Source organism: Aplysia californica, unplaced genomic scaffold, assembly GCF_000002075.1.
Source record: "Aplysia californica isolate F4 #8 unplaced genomic scaffold, AplCal3.0 scaffold00325, whole genome shotgun sequence".
NCBI classification, from domain to species: domain Eukaryota; kingdom Metazoa; phylum Mollusca; class Gastropoda; order Aplysiida; family Aplysiidae; genus Aplysia; species Aplysia californica.
In genome coordinates, this window is record NW_004797595.1 from 47,351 (window position 1) to 61,287 (window position 13,937).

General features: G+C 39.0%; 1 protein-coding gene across 1 annotated transcript in view; it reads left to right on the top strand.

The window, feature by feature from the left end:
* LOC101855654 (protein AMN1 homolog) overlaps nt 1-11,305 on the top strand; it is a 17,288-nt gene extending 5,983 nt beyond the window's left edge. Inside the window, exons 4-7 of the mRNA XM_005102439.3 lie at nt 860-1,077; nt 3,158-3,214; nt 5,370-5,481; nt 8,402-11,305. Coding sequence (XP_005102496.1) covers nt 860-1,077; nt 3,158-3,214; nt 5,370-5,481; nt 8,402-8,484 — 470 coding nt within the window. The 3' untranslated portion in view covers nt 8,485-11,305. The remainder of the gene's footprint in view (nt 1-859; nt 1,078-3,157; nt 3,215-5,369; nt 5,482-8,401) is intronic.
* The last annotated feature ends 2,632 nt before the right edge of the window (nt 11,306-13,937 follow it).

The following is a 13,937-nucleotide window of genomic DNA, read 5'->3' on the forward strand; positions in this document are numbered from 1 at the left end:
TGTGGCCTAAATAAGCTAAACCCCCCTCCCTTACCTTATTTAGGCCATATGTGGCCTAAATAAGCACTCCCTTACTTAATTGAATGGAGTGTATGTATTATTGTATGGTGAATGTCTACTTTGCATGTGAACTTTAATGTGCATGCATAATAAATGTTTTCGCTTTGTATGTGGGTGTACTGAAGTGATTTTGTGTATATGTATGTTTTTATTTTGTATAGCACATACATAGAGAGTGTAAAGGAAAGGAAAAGAATTCAGACCTTGTCATAATACATTATGTTTAAACATGTGTACTGCCGAGTTGTTGTTTAAGTACCTTTGTACTCAATGCAATTGTATAGTGCCTTAAGGTGTGCATTTTCTTTTTTGAGCAGATTAAAGTAGGGTCCCTACGTTCAACTTTTGTGAACTGTCATTCAATTGACCAGGGAACTATAGTGTCATGATAGATTATTTTATGTGCTTTTGATCTCCATGATATCATTTGGGTTAATTCTAGCTCTCAACGATTGGCAAAACATTTTGAAGTCATGGTTTAAGATTATTTGGAAGTGTAGTTTGTCTATCTGCTGTGTGGGAAAATATCGATCGTACTCTTTAAGAATGTTCTGTGATTAATGGTTCAAAGGCATGAAATACACATTTTATTTTCTATGGACAATACTGGATTCAGAGACAAATGAAAAGAGTCATAGTGTTGAAAAAAAAAAAAAGGTTGTTCTGGGAAAGTAACGTAGAGGTTTCTGTTGTCTCGACGTCAGTTTTAAAAGATTAAATTCAGTGACAGTCTTTGTGAATCATAATGTATAATTATTCAGGTTATTACCTAGGAAGTACCTTTCTGTGTCTTCCTCAGGTATTATAAGCTTATCAAAGACCTGTCCCTACCTGCAGATTGTGTACTTGAGAAGGAACATTAATCTCACCGATGATGCCATTTGCGCATTGTCAGAAAACTGTCCTATGCTGCGTGAGCTTAATGTTGGTGGGTGCATTCTCCTCACAGACTCTTCGCTGAGGGCGTTAGGGGAGTCCTCAAAAAGTCTCAAGTCCTTGAATATAATTGCAAGCCAGGTGAAATATAATTACTATTGTTTCAATTAACTTTGAGGCAATTAGAACTTAAAGTGTGAGTTTCCATTTCAGCCAAAGGCTCACTACAACTTCACAAGAAGTCCTTTGGTCAGCCTCTTCATTCCTTGTAATTGTCTCAAGTATCAAATCTTTTGGTGTGGGGTTCTCACGGTCTAGGAGTTACGGTGTTCACCTCTCATTCAGTAGGTCCCGGGTTCGAAACATGTTAGCGACGGAAAATTTTCTCCTTTCACTTCTTTTCCTGCTCTCTTGCCATGTTCTGTCGTCTGCTTTCATCTCCACTTTCTTCCCCCATCTCCTCCCCCTCCTCTGAGCTCCTGGCTCTTTCCCCAGCCTTTCTAATGCTACTCCTTGGCTTCTTCTTACTACTGTCTTTCAGCCACTCCCTTAATCTTAGAGTAGGGAAGATCTAACATCTAGCCTTCTCGGAAACAGGGGGAAAATATCTGAGGTTGCGTATGTAAGTTGCGCACATGAACCTTTGCCGGAAGCCGTGTGCCAAAAATGGGACAGGGCATTTTAAATTTCATTTCATTCTGTTGTGGCTAGCTTCATGTCTATGAGCTGCAAAGAATACCTCTAGTACTCAATTTCAGACATTGAAACAATGGCCATTAGAAGTTTTGATCTCAAGTTTTGAAATTGATTACCATCTCTATCCTACCCTGTATTCGTATGTCGTGTACCGAGAATGGCACACACTGAAAAAACTGCAGATCCTAGGCAAATACATACGTAAAGTGAGCACGGAGGGTCATGAAGATATAAGTTTTATTTTTAGCACGCACATGTGTTGCTATCTAAGGGTCCCGTTATCTAATGATGGGGAGGCTGTTGAGCGTGTAGTAGGGTTGTGTACTGAGCGTGTAGTAGGGTTGCGTCCTGAGCGTTAAGCCAAACTCCAACATGATTCAATTCAAAGTAATATTTCCAGTTTAGTCACCCTTCCATCTAGAAACAGTTCTCCACTCTCTCTTTAATGGTCGCTATCTTGGAAAAAGTTTGGAATGCTCTCTTTTTTTTTTATGAGTTACGATAACTGTTCCAAAATTGGTACTCAACGTACGCTCTGCATAGTAAATATACCGACGTACGGTAGAGGTTTAAGATTCCTTGGTTGTCCAAAATCATTTAGAGTAGGCTTCAGTTGCCACCCAGGCAAAATTCAAAATGAACTCCTACCAAATTGAAAATGTTTAAATTTGTGTCCTGCGCGTTCATGTGACCTTAAGCAGTTGTGAATACCGTAGTACACTTACCAAAGCAAAAAAAAACACATTACGCACTTTAAGCTGCTCAACTGTGTTGGAGCTGGTATGAATTAAAAATAAAGCCGCAAATTGATACATTGTCATTTTCAAAGGTTAAAATTAGGTTGTAATATGAAAAACACTTGGTCTAGCATTTTGATGGTCCATTTCTGTCACAGCACGCTTTCTGTTACCTGGTATGAAGCTAAAAATGGTTCATCTAAAGTCAAGTGCTTCTGCTACGGAGGCCACCAAAAAAAAACCTCTGTTTTATGCGCTGAATCTGGATTGTAAATGTTTAACATCCACCCCAACAACATTTAGATAATTTAGGAGGATCATTCTTCATCCCAGGTTTTCAGGGATAACCCAGGTCGAGTGCGATACATCTCAGCAGACAGATGGAAGTGCTTGCAAAAATAACTTCACCATGGGGGGATTGCACTCGTGTCTTCTGCAAAGAGCCCAACTGTCACTCGAAATATTATGCTGATGCATTTGATGCTTATCAGTCTCTGGGTGAACCATTAACATACATAGGGTGCAGCTTAGTAGCTTTGTTATCATGACTGGAGAAAATTGCTTTTTGCCATTTGTAGCTCTGCTTTTTCCTCTGATGCTGGGAGCCATTGATTTTATGTGTGTGTGTGTGTTTTGGGCTGGTGTGTGTATGAAGAACTGTTTGTCGTTGTTTTTAGTTTGGATTAAAAAAATTTTGGGAGGGGGATTATGTACTTCAGAGAGTTTGATCAGTTGATTAATATATTTTTATTTTCTTTCACTAATGGTATACAATATACTTCTCCCAGGTGACAGATGATGGAATACACAGCTTGTGTCAAGGTGACTGCTCTCAAGTTCTCACAGTAAGTCACTGATTTGTGTGAGTGGTGCAGAAGAATTTGCACTAAGGTGCTTTTGTCTGCAGTACTTTTTTTTACCTTTGTAATGTAATTTAGCCCTTTTTACCCTGTCCTAAATTCACAGAACGGGGGGAAATTATCCTCTAAAATACCATCACACTGTGTGTGTTATAAAAACTTTATTTAACTCTTTAAAGTATCAATTACAGTCGAACCTGTTTAAGACGGAATCGCAAGGGAGCCAGAAAAAAATTCCGTCTTACACATTTTGCGTCTTAGACAGGGGAATTTAGGGGGAGATGGAGGTTGGGGGGGGGGGGGGCGTTCTAAGGCCCAGTTGGTTGGATCAAGGATCGCTTGTCCGATCGGCAAGTAGTGGTCAAAACTTATCACCTCTCAGCTGCTATCCTCTCTGATAATGACATGCTTCAGTCTTACTTATCCAATTACCACCAGTGCTTGCATTTCATAGGACCACTGTTTGACCTATGAAAACAGGAACGTTTGAACATCTCCTTAGCTTCCACCCTTAGCCCCACCCACCAAGGCCACCCCTCACTGCCATCATGTAACAACGATTTGAGGAACTCTTTTCTCAGCTGGCATTGGTCAATCTAATTTCACACCTCTGGCTTCTGGCTACCCAAGAAAGTTTCCTTAGTGGCTCGCAACTCGAGCACTCTCACGGGCAGTCGTGAGATTTCACACCCACACTACACTGACCATCTGCATCCCTCAGGGCTCACATGATGGGGTAACATCTACCCCCAAATTGCACCCCTACTCCCCTTCCTCGCCCAGCGGCATGGCCATAGCGTTACGTTTAGAGCTGTCGGAACCAAACTTGCGAGTTTTGTTTCAAATCAGGGTTGAGCGAGCAAAGCATTTTCCGTCTTAGACGGTGAAACCCTCGGAAGGGAGCGGATTTTTCTTTCCGTTTCCGCGTTGGACAGGTTTCCGTTTTATACAGGTAATTAAAGAGGAATATATCAAGGGGGGAATGGGGAGATTCCGTAAAGACAGGTTTCTGTTTTACACAGGTTTCCGTTAAGGCAGGTTCGACTGTATTAAGGAAATGATGTGGGAAAAAATGCAATTATGTTAGGAAAAGAGCACTGGTTCTAACAAGCCTATTTGTAATGCAGTGCAGTTCAGACAAGTTATTTATTTCTCCCTCTTGGTCTATAGTTGTGACAACTGGTTTGCTTTTGTTACCCATCTGTTTCATCAAATTAAGAAATGATGTAATTACTCTAGTGAAGTCAAAATATGGTGGACTATTGTTGGAGATTGTAAAATGAACTTTCAAGGGTATTGTTTCATCAGGATCACTTCATGGACTGAGCCTACTGTGCATTTTCAAAGTTTTTCTTTTTTAATTTGTCAAAGTTTTCATCTACTTTGTGTCCCTTGGTTCTAAAGAAATCAATAAAAAATCTGGTATCCCTTGTGCACTTTTGTCAGTCGATACCACAAACTTTTCATGGTTACAGTGATTCATTTTCCTACCACTATCGGCATTATACCCATACTGTTACATCCCTTGATTTTCTTCACTGTTTCTTTTATTTTTCTTAAAGTGAATTTATTAAAATTACTGACGTGCCAAGCACTTTTGTTAGTGCGGACATGTTCAAGATATCTATACTTGATTTCATATTGTCAGCGGAGAACTAGAGGTGACTGTCTAGTTTTCTTCTTTATTATTATTTTTTTTTATTGACTGTTATGTCAAGGTCTAAACTAAAATCCCTCTGACGTGGACACATGGGGAACTGTAACTGATGCAAAACGTCTGGGCAGTTTAGTTTTATGTTAACAGATATGGTAGAATGTTATGTGAGTGCCTCAATTTTGCTAGCTTTGGCATTATAGAGCAAAATGGATAATCATGTCTGTGAGTTGTTGGCCGGTGTTCTGGTGTGGTTTTCTCCTTCTTTCTTATCAAACATCTATTGTCCTCATCTCTCCTCCTTCTTTTTATGTTTGTTACTTTCCTGTAACACCTCCGATCATCAGCTTTTATGACTTAATTGTGTAACAAGTGCCGTAAAACACTTACTAAAACTAAAACAGGTTTGGCTCTCTGCCGATAATGTATCCAGGGGAAGAAAGTGTAAGCAGTACATGCCTGACATGTCGACTTCTGCCTTTTCAGGAGATAGACATGAGCGGCTGTAAACATCTGACAGATGAAGCTGTGGAGCTGCTCCTACAGTCCTGTCCTCAGCTCAGGATACTTCTCTTTGCCAGATGCCCTGGTATCACAGGTATGAAACATGGTACACTTTTCATTGCCTCAATGCCCAGTGTCATTGGAACCTTAATTAAATTTTGCTTTTTTAATTTGAGTTTAGAGACGCACATCAATAAGATAATGACCATCTAGTGCAGGAAAAAAAAAAGCAAAATAGACCTACAAATTATGAAAAACAACTGATGGAAAGAAAAATAAGTTGACATGATACTTCTCATAGAATCAATACTTACCAGCTAAGTGCAAGTTGACAGCAAACTATTGGTAGGGTATAGAATTGTTCTTTCTCTTTCAAGTATTACAGTTATACAGGCAGTTATGTAAGCATGTCCCTGTACTGGCATACTTTTTTTTTCCTTAGACTTAGAGGAAGACACATAGACTAAATTCTTTTTAATGACTGCAAATTATTTTTTTTCATCATGATCAAAGTTTTATTGTCTTCCTTAAGGGAATCCGCGGGTCTCGATCCTCTAGAAAATCGGGTATTTGCTATAAAAAAATGGAACTTCGAGTATTTGGATATTCTTACAGAAAAATAAGTCGAGAATCCGTTTGTGAAGGTCCCAAAACCTAAAGAGGCCTCTAATATATATAAAAATGTATTTGAAAGCGGTAGGGTGGGCAAAAAAATTCAACAAAATGTCAAGAAATGCTAAACTTTACCCCTTGACAAAAACACTTTCCGTGGCTGCAAGGTAATCAAGTTTGGTATCGTTGGAAAGGCCGTGATAAGAACTATTCAATTATTGCACTTTCGTTTTCGTACGGAACTACTCTGGGGACCCATTTAGGTATGTTTGAAGACCCCGTACCAAATACCCGTTGGCCACTCCCGTCACGTGACCGGACCATGAATTTTCATTCGCCGAGCCGGTAGCAACGAAGGGGATTCCCCTCTCGGGCCATTGTTTACGCTGTGTGCCGCAAGACAAAACGTGAACGTTTTCGCTGCATTTCAAAGAGTTTTCTGTCGTGTTGCTGATTTCAACGCTAATAAATCTTGTTTACAGGCTGAATGATTATTGTTATCATCTCCATTTGCAATTCTGTGTAGTATTTCGGCCCGACAAGGCCTACCGAACGCATGCTCCTTCTTTCGTCTTCTCGTCTGTCTATCTGATCGTGATTTGATTCGAGATGTCTTAGTCTTAGTCGTTTTGAGTGAGCTAATACAGGATCTAAACTGTTGAGATTATACGTATAATACATAATAGCATACTTTCCATGATTATGTGGCTGGGGATCTACAGATCTAAGTTGTGCTTGATCGACAAAGTTATAGAATTAGAATCTAGATCTAGGATAGATTTAATTTGTTTTGATGGCTTCCCTAGCCTCTCCAGTTGTTCGCAGTGAACAAGTCTGTTTAGCGTAGATCTAGCAATAGAAATCTCTAAGGCCTAGTGTTATTTAAAACAATTTTTTTGCTTTATTATTATTGAGGTTTTTTAAATCGGAGACCAGTGTTCCCAAAGCCGGTTAACCCCTTCAAGCAAGATTGAAAGAATCGACTGTGCAGAAATATATAGATAGGATAAAATAAATTGAGAAAATATACAGATCTAGATAGTATCATGTAGTGCCAGCTTACAGTGTGCCTTTCTTGGTTGCATAGTCTTAGATTCCACCATTGCAAAACCAAAACACATGGGAAGAAAATGAAGGGGAGGTGGCAGCTTTTTGGGGGGGGGCTCAACAAAGTCTCGACTCTTCTAATTCTAAGAAAGGCAGTCACCTGCCAAATCATTTAAAGATTTCTTAATGTGGAAAAGACTAACAACAAACTCAATTTACCTAAACAATTCAGTATGGCAACATTAACATATAAATTTAGACAGGCATGTCAGCATGCAAAATCTTTGTTCGCGTTTTTCTCGGAATGACTTTTCTGCCAAATCTGCGGCACTATTTTGATTAGATCTCAGAAAGTTACTGTCAGAGTTGGTTGAAATTTTCACACAAGCCCTTGAATGTCCTATTACCTTACATAGATATTTTAGCTTCTTCTCCCATTTAAGAACAGAAACTGAAAGACAAATGAGAGTTTACATTCTTGGGGCGGAGATTCAATTGTGAGAGGACAGTTGGGGGGGGGGGGGGGGGATTGGAATTGATGTAAAAACTTGTCAAAAAAGCTTTTTAAATAGCCTGTGCGGTGTAAACGTGGTGTATGTTGCTGAATAATGTTGGAGTTTAGTGAAAACCGAGATGTCTGTGATTGCACAACGTTTCGAAAACTTTGTTTGCGTTTTTCTCGAAATTGCATTTTCGGCTAACTGGTAACTTTATAGAAAGTGTATCTCAATAACTAACAGTCAGATTTCATTGCAATTTTCACACATTATTCTCAAGATAAGTGCCCTCCTCCTTACAAGAGCACTTTTCCTGAATATTGATTCTGTTTTGAGTTATTTGGCATTTTTGCGTTTCAGCATCGCCTAATATGGAATTCTGAACCTTGGTCAAAGTGAGGGTAAAATTTGGAAAACATATGATAGATATTTGAAATCTGATTCTGTAAGGAGAAGCAAGCAATATATATATCATATATACCAAGTATTAGCTTCTATCTTTATTGGTTTTGTAGAAACACTGTTTATAAAATATAAAGAAATTTTGCTGAATCAGCTCCATTTTTTGCCGCCTCAAGCACAAAAAAATAAAAATTTGTTGGTTTTTTTCACAAAACCTCTTTTTTAAAGTGTAAGTATCCATTGATGCATACAAAGTGGCTACAAAATGGTTGGAACTGAGTTTTGACGTTTTCATTAGCCACCTCCCCTTAAGTATTTTACTTTTTTGACAATATAAGTCAGATATATTTTGCTTTCCTAATCAAAAGGTACACAGTTGAAAAGTTCTTTCTTTTTTAAATATCCTAAAAGTTTCTTATTCTTGGTCTCTTCATTTCTTCAATTCTTTTACCACAGAGAACTCGAGGATTGCTCTGGAAGAAAAGCTTCTTTCCACCGAGGGTGCCCAGATGAAACAAGTGTCTTGGACAATCTACTGACCAAACTGTCCGCACTCCATCCTGATTACAATGATATGTTGACAGTTGACCACAATGACCAGCTGTTGCTGACTAAATGTCAAAGCTGAAGCCCTTATCTTTACCTTTGGCGCCAGGTTACACTTACAGCTGCTCAGGTTGAGGCCATGTTTTTGTTTCTAATCACATGAATAAGTAATAAATAAGGAAATCGTTTTTGTGCTCGTTGCCATAAAATATTTTTTTGCTTTCATTAGAGATGAAGATATTTGAAAAATGTTTTGTTGTTCTGGTAATGGAAAGGAAATATTAAAATGGTTTTATTTATATGAGCTGAATAAAGTACATAAATCATTAAATATTTATTAGTGAAATTGAGATTAAACTACTTAAGATCTTAAATGTCTATTATGACTTTAAACTAAATAACTGTGAAGGAAAAATGAATACCCTAAATATGTAGAAGGCACAAAGAGGTCAAATAATCTCTCGTCTATCAAAATGTCTGTCAGAATATTCAAAGTGGTCTGTGTGAAGTGCTAGCCTTGTTCAGGGGCACTAGTCTCACACTCCACCTATGAGGAGGCAGTTTAAAGGGCCTATTACACGTACAGGCCGACCGGACAGGTTTTTGACCGTAGGCAGTCCGTACGGCAAGATGAAATCGAGGAAACTTGGTTTATCATTACACGTCACAATTGACCTGAAGGCGGCAGCACCTCGCGAGCAACGTATTATACACACTAGGACTAGTTTGGGTGAAACTCCATACGTGTGTGCACCATGGCGCGCAAAATATAAAAAACGTGCTGGAATGGAAAGTCCTTAAATACAAAACGAAACATGTCACTCGCGAGCGATTTCCCTAATTTTGATACCGGCACGCTGATTTTGAATCTGGTATTATTTTTTATTGTCTATGATGTGATTTTTAATAATTTTGAAATTAATTCAGTTGTCCCTGGCGCAGCAAACTTCAAAAGCCGGATGGCCGGACGTGAAACTCACAGGCAGTGGCTGTGGGTTTTTTACGTCCGGCCGGACGGACATTCGGCAGGTGTTCGCCTATGGTTTGAGCCACATTTCTTATTACATGGTATGACTGGCCGTACGGCCAAGTAGCTTGTCCGGTCGGCCTGTACGTGAAATAGGCCCTTTACTGGGAAAGCTCTGACAGCAGTGTTGAGGTTAAATTTTTACAGATTTCACAGAAATTAAGTCTATATTTGGGGTAAAAAATTTTTCTCAGTTTACACAAGTGACTGTAATTTCTAACGTTGATGACTTTTTCAGTTTGTGAGGAAGGAAGAAAGTGGGTAGAGGTGGTAAATGAATTCAGACTTTCAATCAAAACACTGACAGTGGTCATTTTTTTTCTCTGTTTACACAAGTGACTTAAAAATTTCTAATATTGAGGACTTAGTTTCGGTTTGTTATGAAGGTGAAAGGGAAAAAGGGATAAATGTAAATGAATTCCAACTTTCATTCGAATCACTGTCTGTGGGCAGTCAATTGTCAGATACCTTATGCAGTGAGTTGAGAACTTGTTTTTGCTTAAATTCTGTGATTGTTTCATTGGCATGTTAGGTACAGATTCTTGATTTTTGCAAAGAAATGCTTAACCATCTGCTATGCTAAAATGTTGAACGTTGAAAACAGAATGTGTGATAAAATATTCCTTTTTTATGCTCTTTTATTGTAGTTTTTATATTATATGCCAGTTTAATACAGTGGAAACCATATATAACAGGCCCGGTAATAACAGGGATTTTTTTAATCCCCATTTTTCCTACTCTTTGTCTCTATTACAAGTTATCGGCAATAACAGGGCCTCATCGAGGCCTAATCGGTTATAGCCGGGTCAAAGGCTCATTACCATTGTGTAAAAAGTAAAGAGAGAGAGAGAGAGAAAGGCAGAAATGGAGCAAGCCCACGCAAGCCTAGCCACAGCAAGCACACGCAACGGGTGAAGCGAGAGAGGGCTACAGTGCGCTGCAGACTTCGATCTAGCCCTTAGCCTAGCTACATGCACACTTAATGTGTTATGCGCAGGCCTGCCACATGGCCAAAACCCCTGATCATGGGAAGGGAAACTACTACACATGAATAAATACACCTGGATTAGTCCAAAAATGCTTACTTCCCTTCCATTTTTGATTTAACAGGGTTCTGATATAACATAACTTTTTTCTGGTCCCATCCCTGTTATATCTGGTTTCCACAGTATGTTGTTTGGTATCTGTATATATTTATACATGTACTCAGGCATTTCAGTGTATATGCACGGACAATGTACATGTATGTGTGAGCGGTGGTATAATTTAATTATGAATGGTCTAAACTCAGTGTCTTCAGTCTCAATATTCTTTCTATTTGTGATTTATAAAAGCATTATGAGATGAGTTTGTATCAACTGAATGTCATTCTTTATACCGAAATACTGATTTTCTTACCATTGCATATATTATGACAACTTTCAAACGATGTTATGCTTGTCATGTCAACGGGTAGAGGAGGTGATAGTTTTCATGTAAGTCTTTCTAGTACTTTCGATCACTACCTTGGGAGATTGAAACTAAAAGTATCTGTAGTTAAGACTTATGACAGTACAATGTCATTACCTTTCTCTTTCTTGATTGTCCATTATTTTGCTGAACAGGCCTACATGATCCCTGACAGCCTTCTGTGACTGTCAAACGTTCATTGGCTAACCATCACACTGTTGTCAAGCGTGGTTATTTCGCTGTTTATACACTTTTCTCTTTATATGCTGTATATGAGATTTTATAAAATTTACATTTATTGATCTCAAAAGGGAATTAAAGTAAATTTGACATACACATACAAGACCTGTTACATTTTTTTACCATCAAATATTACATACATGCATTACACATTACAAATAGAACTTTGGATAATTTGAGGTCATCATTGCGGAACCATCTTTATCTAAATTGTTTTAAACCACACAGCTTCCAAAGGTCCTTAGCCCTTTCTCCCACAGAGCTTCCTCCCTCTTTAGCTACCAAGGTTATATCCCACAGCTAATTTATCCCATTTTACATTGCTGCTAGCTTGTTTATCATTCATGTACACATATTCTATCTTTTTCTTTATCTATCATTCCATCCACCACATTCCTCTGGCTCCTGAAGTATTATATTATTACATTAGTACAAATAATTTTGGAGGGAGTTGGTTTTCCCTGACTCCATCATTGAAGTCCTTTTTTTTTAACAGACAAAAAAGCCATAAGCACAGGCAAGCAAAATGTCACTGAGCTCCCACCTGCTTTCATTGGTTTGTGGTAGTATAACTAAGTAGTAATAATGGCTTGATATTTAAGGGTGAGAGAGTACAGGATTTTGCTGTCCTTTTGAATAGGGCTTTAACAACTACATGTATGAAAGTATAATTCATGTAGGTCTATACCAGTCCATTTTGTACCTCTGCAGTGCATGGTTTTAAATCAGAGGTTTCAACTGTCCTGCAGTAAACCTAAGAATATAATAATATAGATGACGCTGCACTGTCCTTGATAATGCTGATGTGCTAATAATGATGACAATGACAATGAAGATTATGATGGCAATGCTACTGATGCTACTGATTGTGGAGGCAGAGGCAGCAGTAAGGGTAGTTGGCTTTGTCATGAGGTCGCGCTGGTGATGCAGATTTCAATGGCAGAATGTGATTACTGCTCAAGATCTTGACAGTGCTACTGTAATGGCCGTGTATATATGGGTGAGATAGAGGGGGGTTTGGGGGCGAGGGGAAGAGAGAGAGAGACAAAGAGGCGGTGAGACAGACAGTGTTTAGACTTACAAAACAAGTCGAGCAAGATTGAGAAAGAGAAAAAAATAGGACCGCAGACACAGTTCGATGGACGCGCAATTTCGAGTCTTCCGTGTTCAACCTATCCGTGTGATACTGTATGTCCTTTACTTCCTTTGATTGCTTCTTCCACATTTCTTCAAACTTGCAGCAAACACTGCCTTGGAACTCTAAATCTGAACTTTTACCTCCTTACAGGATAAAACATCCTGGAGTACGTTTTTAAAAGTGGGTAAATTGTGAGTCCCGAGCCAAAAAGGATATTGGACAATTTCGTAATCATAGCAAAGATAGTTCAGCCTACGGTAAGATGCTGCAGTGGCCCAATTTTGTGAGGCACGTCGACTCCTAGCGCCACTAGCGGCAAGCGTGCGACAGTATGTAAACAAACACGGCGAGAGACTCGCAACGCTCTATGCTGTCTGCATTACGGGCCAGTTTTGTTCTGCGATCGGCCGTTCTAATTCCAGAGGAAAAACCAATTAATAATTGTCTTTCTTCAGATTCCCAAAGGACGAAAAATGGAAAGACAATGTATAATTGATTTTTTAATCTAGAGTTTAGATTAGAGCTAAACTAGAGAGACCAGATAGTCCAGCCTGTAAGCTTTGTTTACTCTCTGCAGCATGCATCCTTGACTAGGAGGACCAATGCTTTGTACTCTGCACTTTATTGTGTGAGGGCCCATTCCATTAGGTGTAGAACTAGATTCTAGATGTAAGTGTTATATAGATCTATGTGTTTTCTGTGTTGTAGGTTATTATGTAATTTGTTCTTTAGCACAACACAGAGAGATCAGTATTTTGCATATCAACTTGTAACTTTTTATGACGTATGGGCCATTGACCTCGAAAGTCAATAAAGTCTAATTCAATTCAATTCTCTCTTACCACACATACTCATACACACATGTACGCAGGCACGCACACACACACACACACACACACACACACGCGTGCGACCACACCATATGTCCTGACCACTTCTGTACATTTTATCATCATCACGGCCACCATCTCATCATCATCATCATCAAATCATTTTCATGTACATCACAAAAACCACCTCCACAAACATCCAGTGGCGGTGGGTGGACCAAGATTTGGGTCGGGCATAGGTTGGTTCCACTTCTTTATAACAAAACATCAAGCACTCAAGAGTGATGATTTTTCTATACTCACGGTGAGCCACGGCATTTTAAGTACCATTCAAACGGAGAATCAACTTTGTCTTCCATCTCTTTATTCTAAGTTAGCTCTAGAGTCTCCTGGATGGCGGGAACGAAACCGTTTCACATCCACATTTTTTCTAACTAATTTTCATCTGATGAAAAAATTGCCTGAAATATTCGTTCGACGTGATTTATAACACTTAAATCTCAGGAGCACACACTGCACCTCATGCATATTATCATTCCGTCTATGATGATGAGCTGGTTGCAGCTGTGTAGTCAAGGAAAATTTAACGCACCTAACGAAGGTCCAATGAGTGCATAGGTGACTGTGTCACTGGGGAAAGTGTCGTAAACCTTCACCCCGTTGTCAAGGCTAGGAGAGCGTGAGCCCTTAGAAAAGAGAGAGCGAGTTAATAAGACATATAGATTTAGATCAATAGATCTACTTCTACGTTGTATTCTTTGT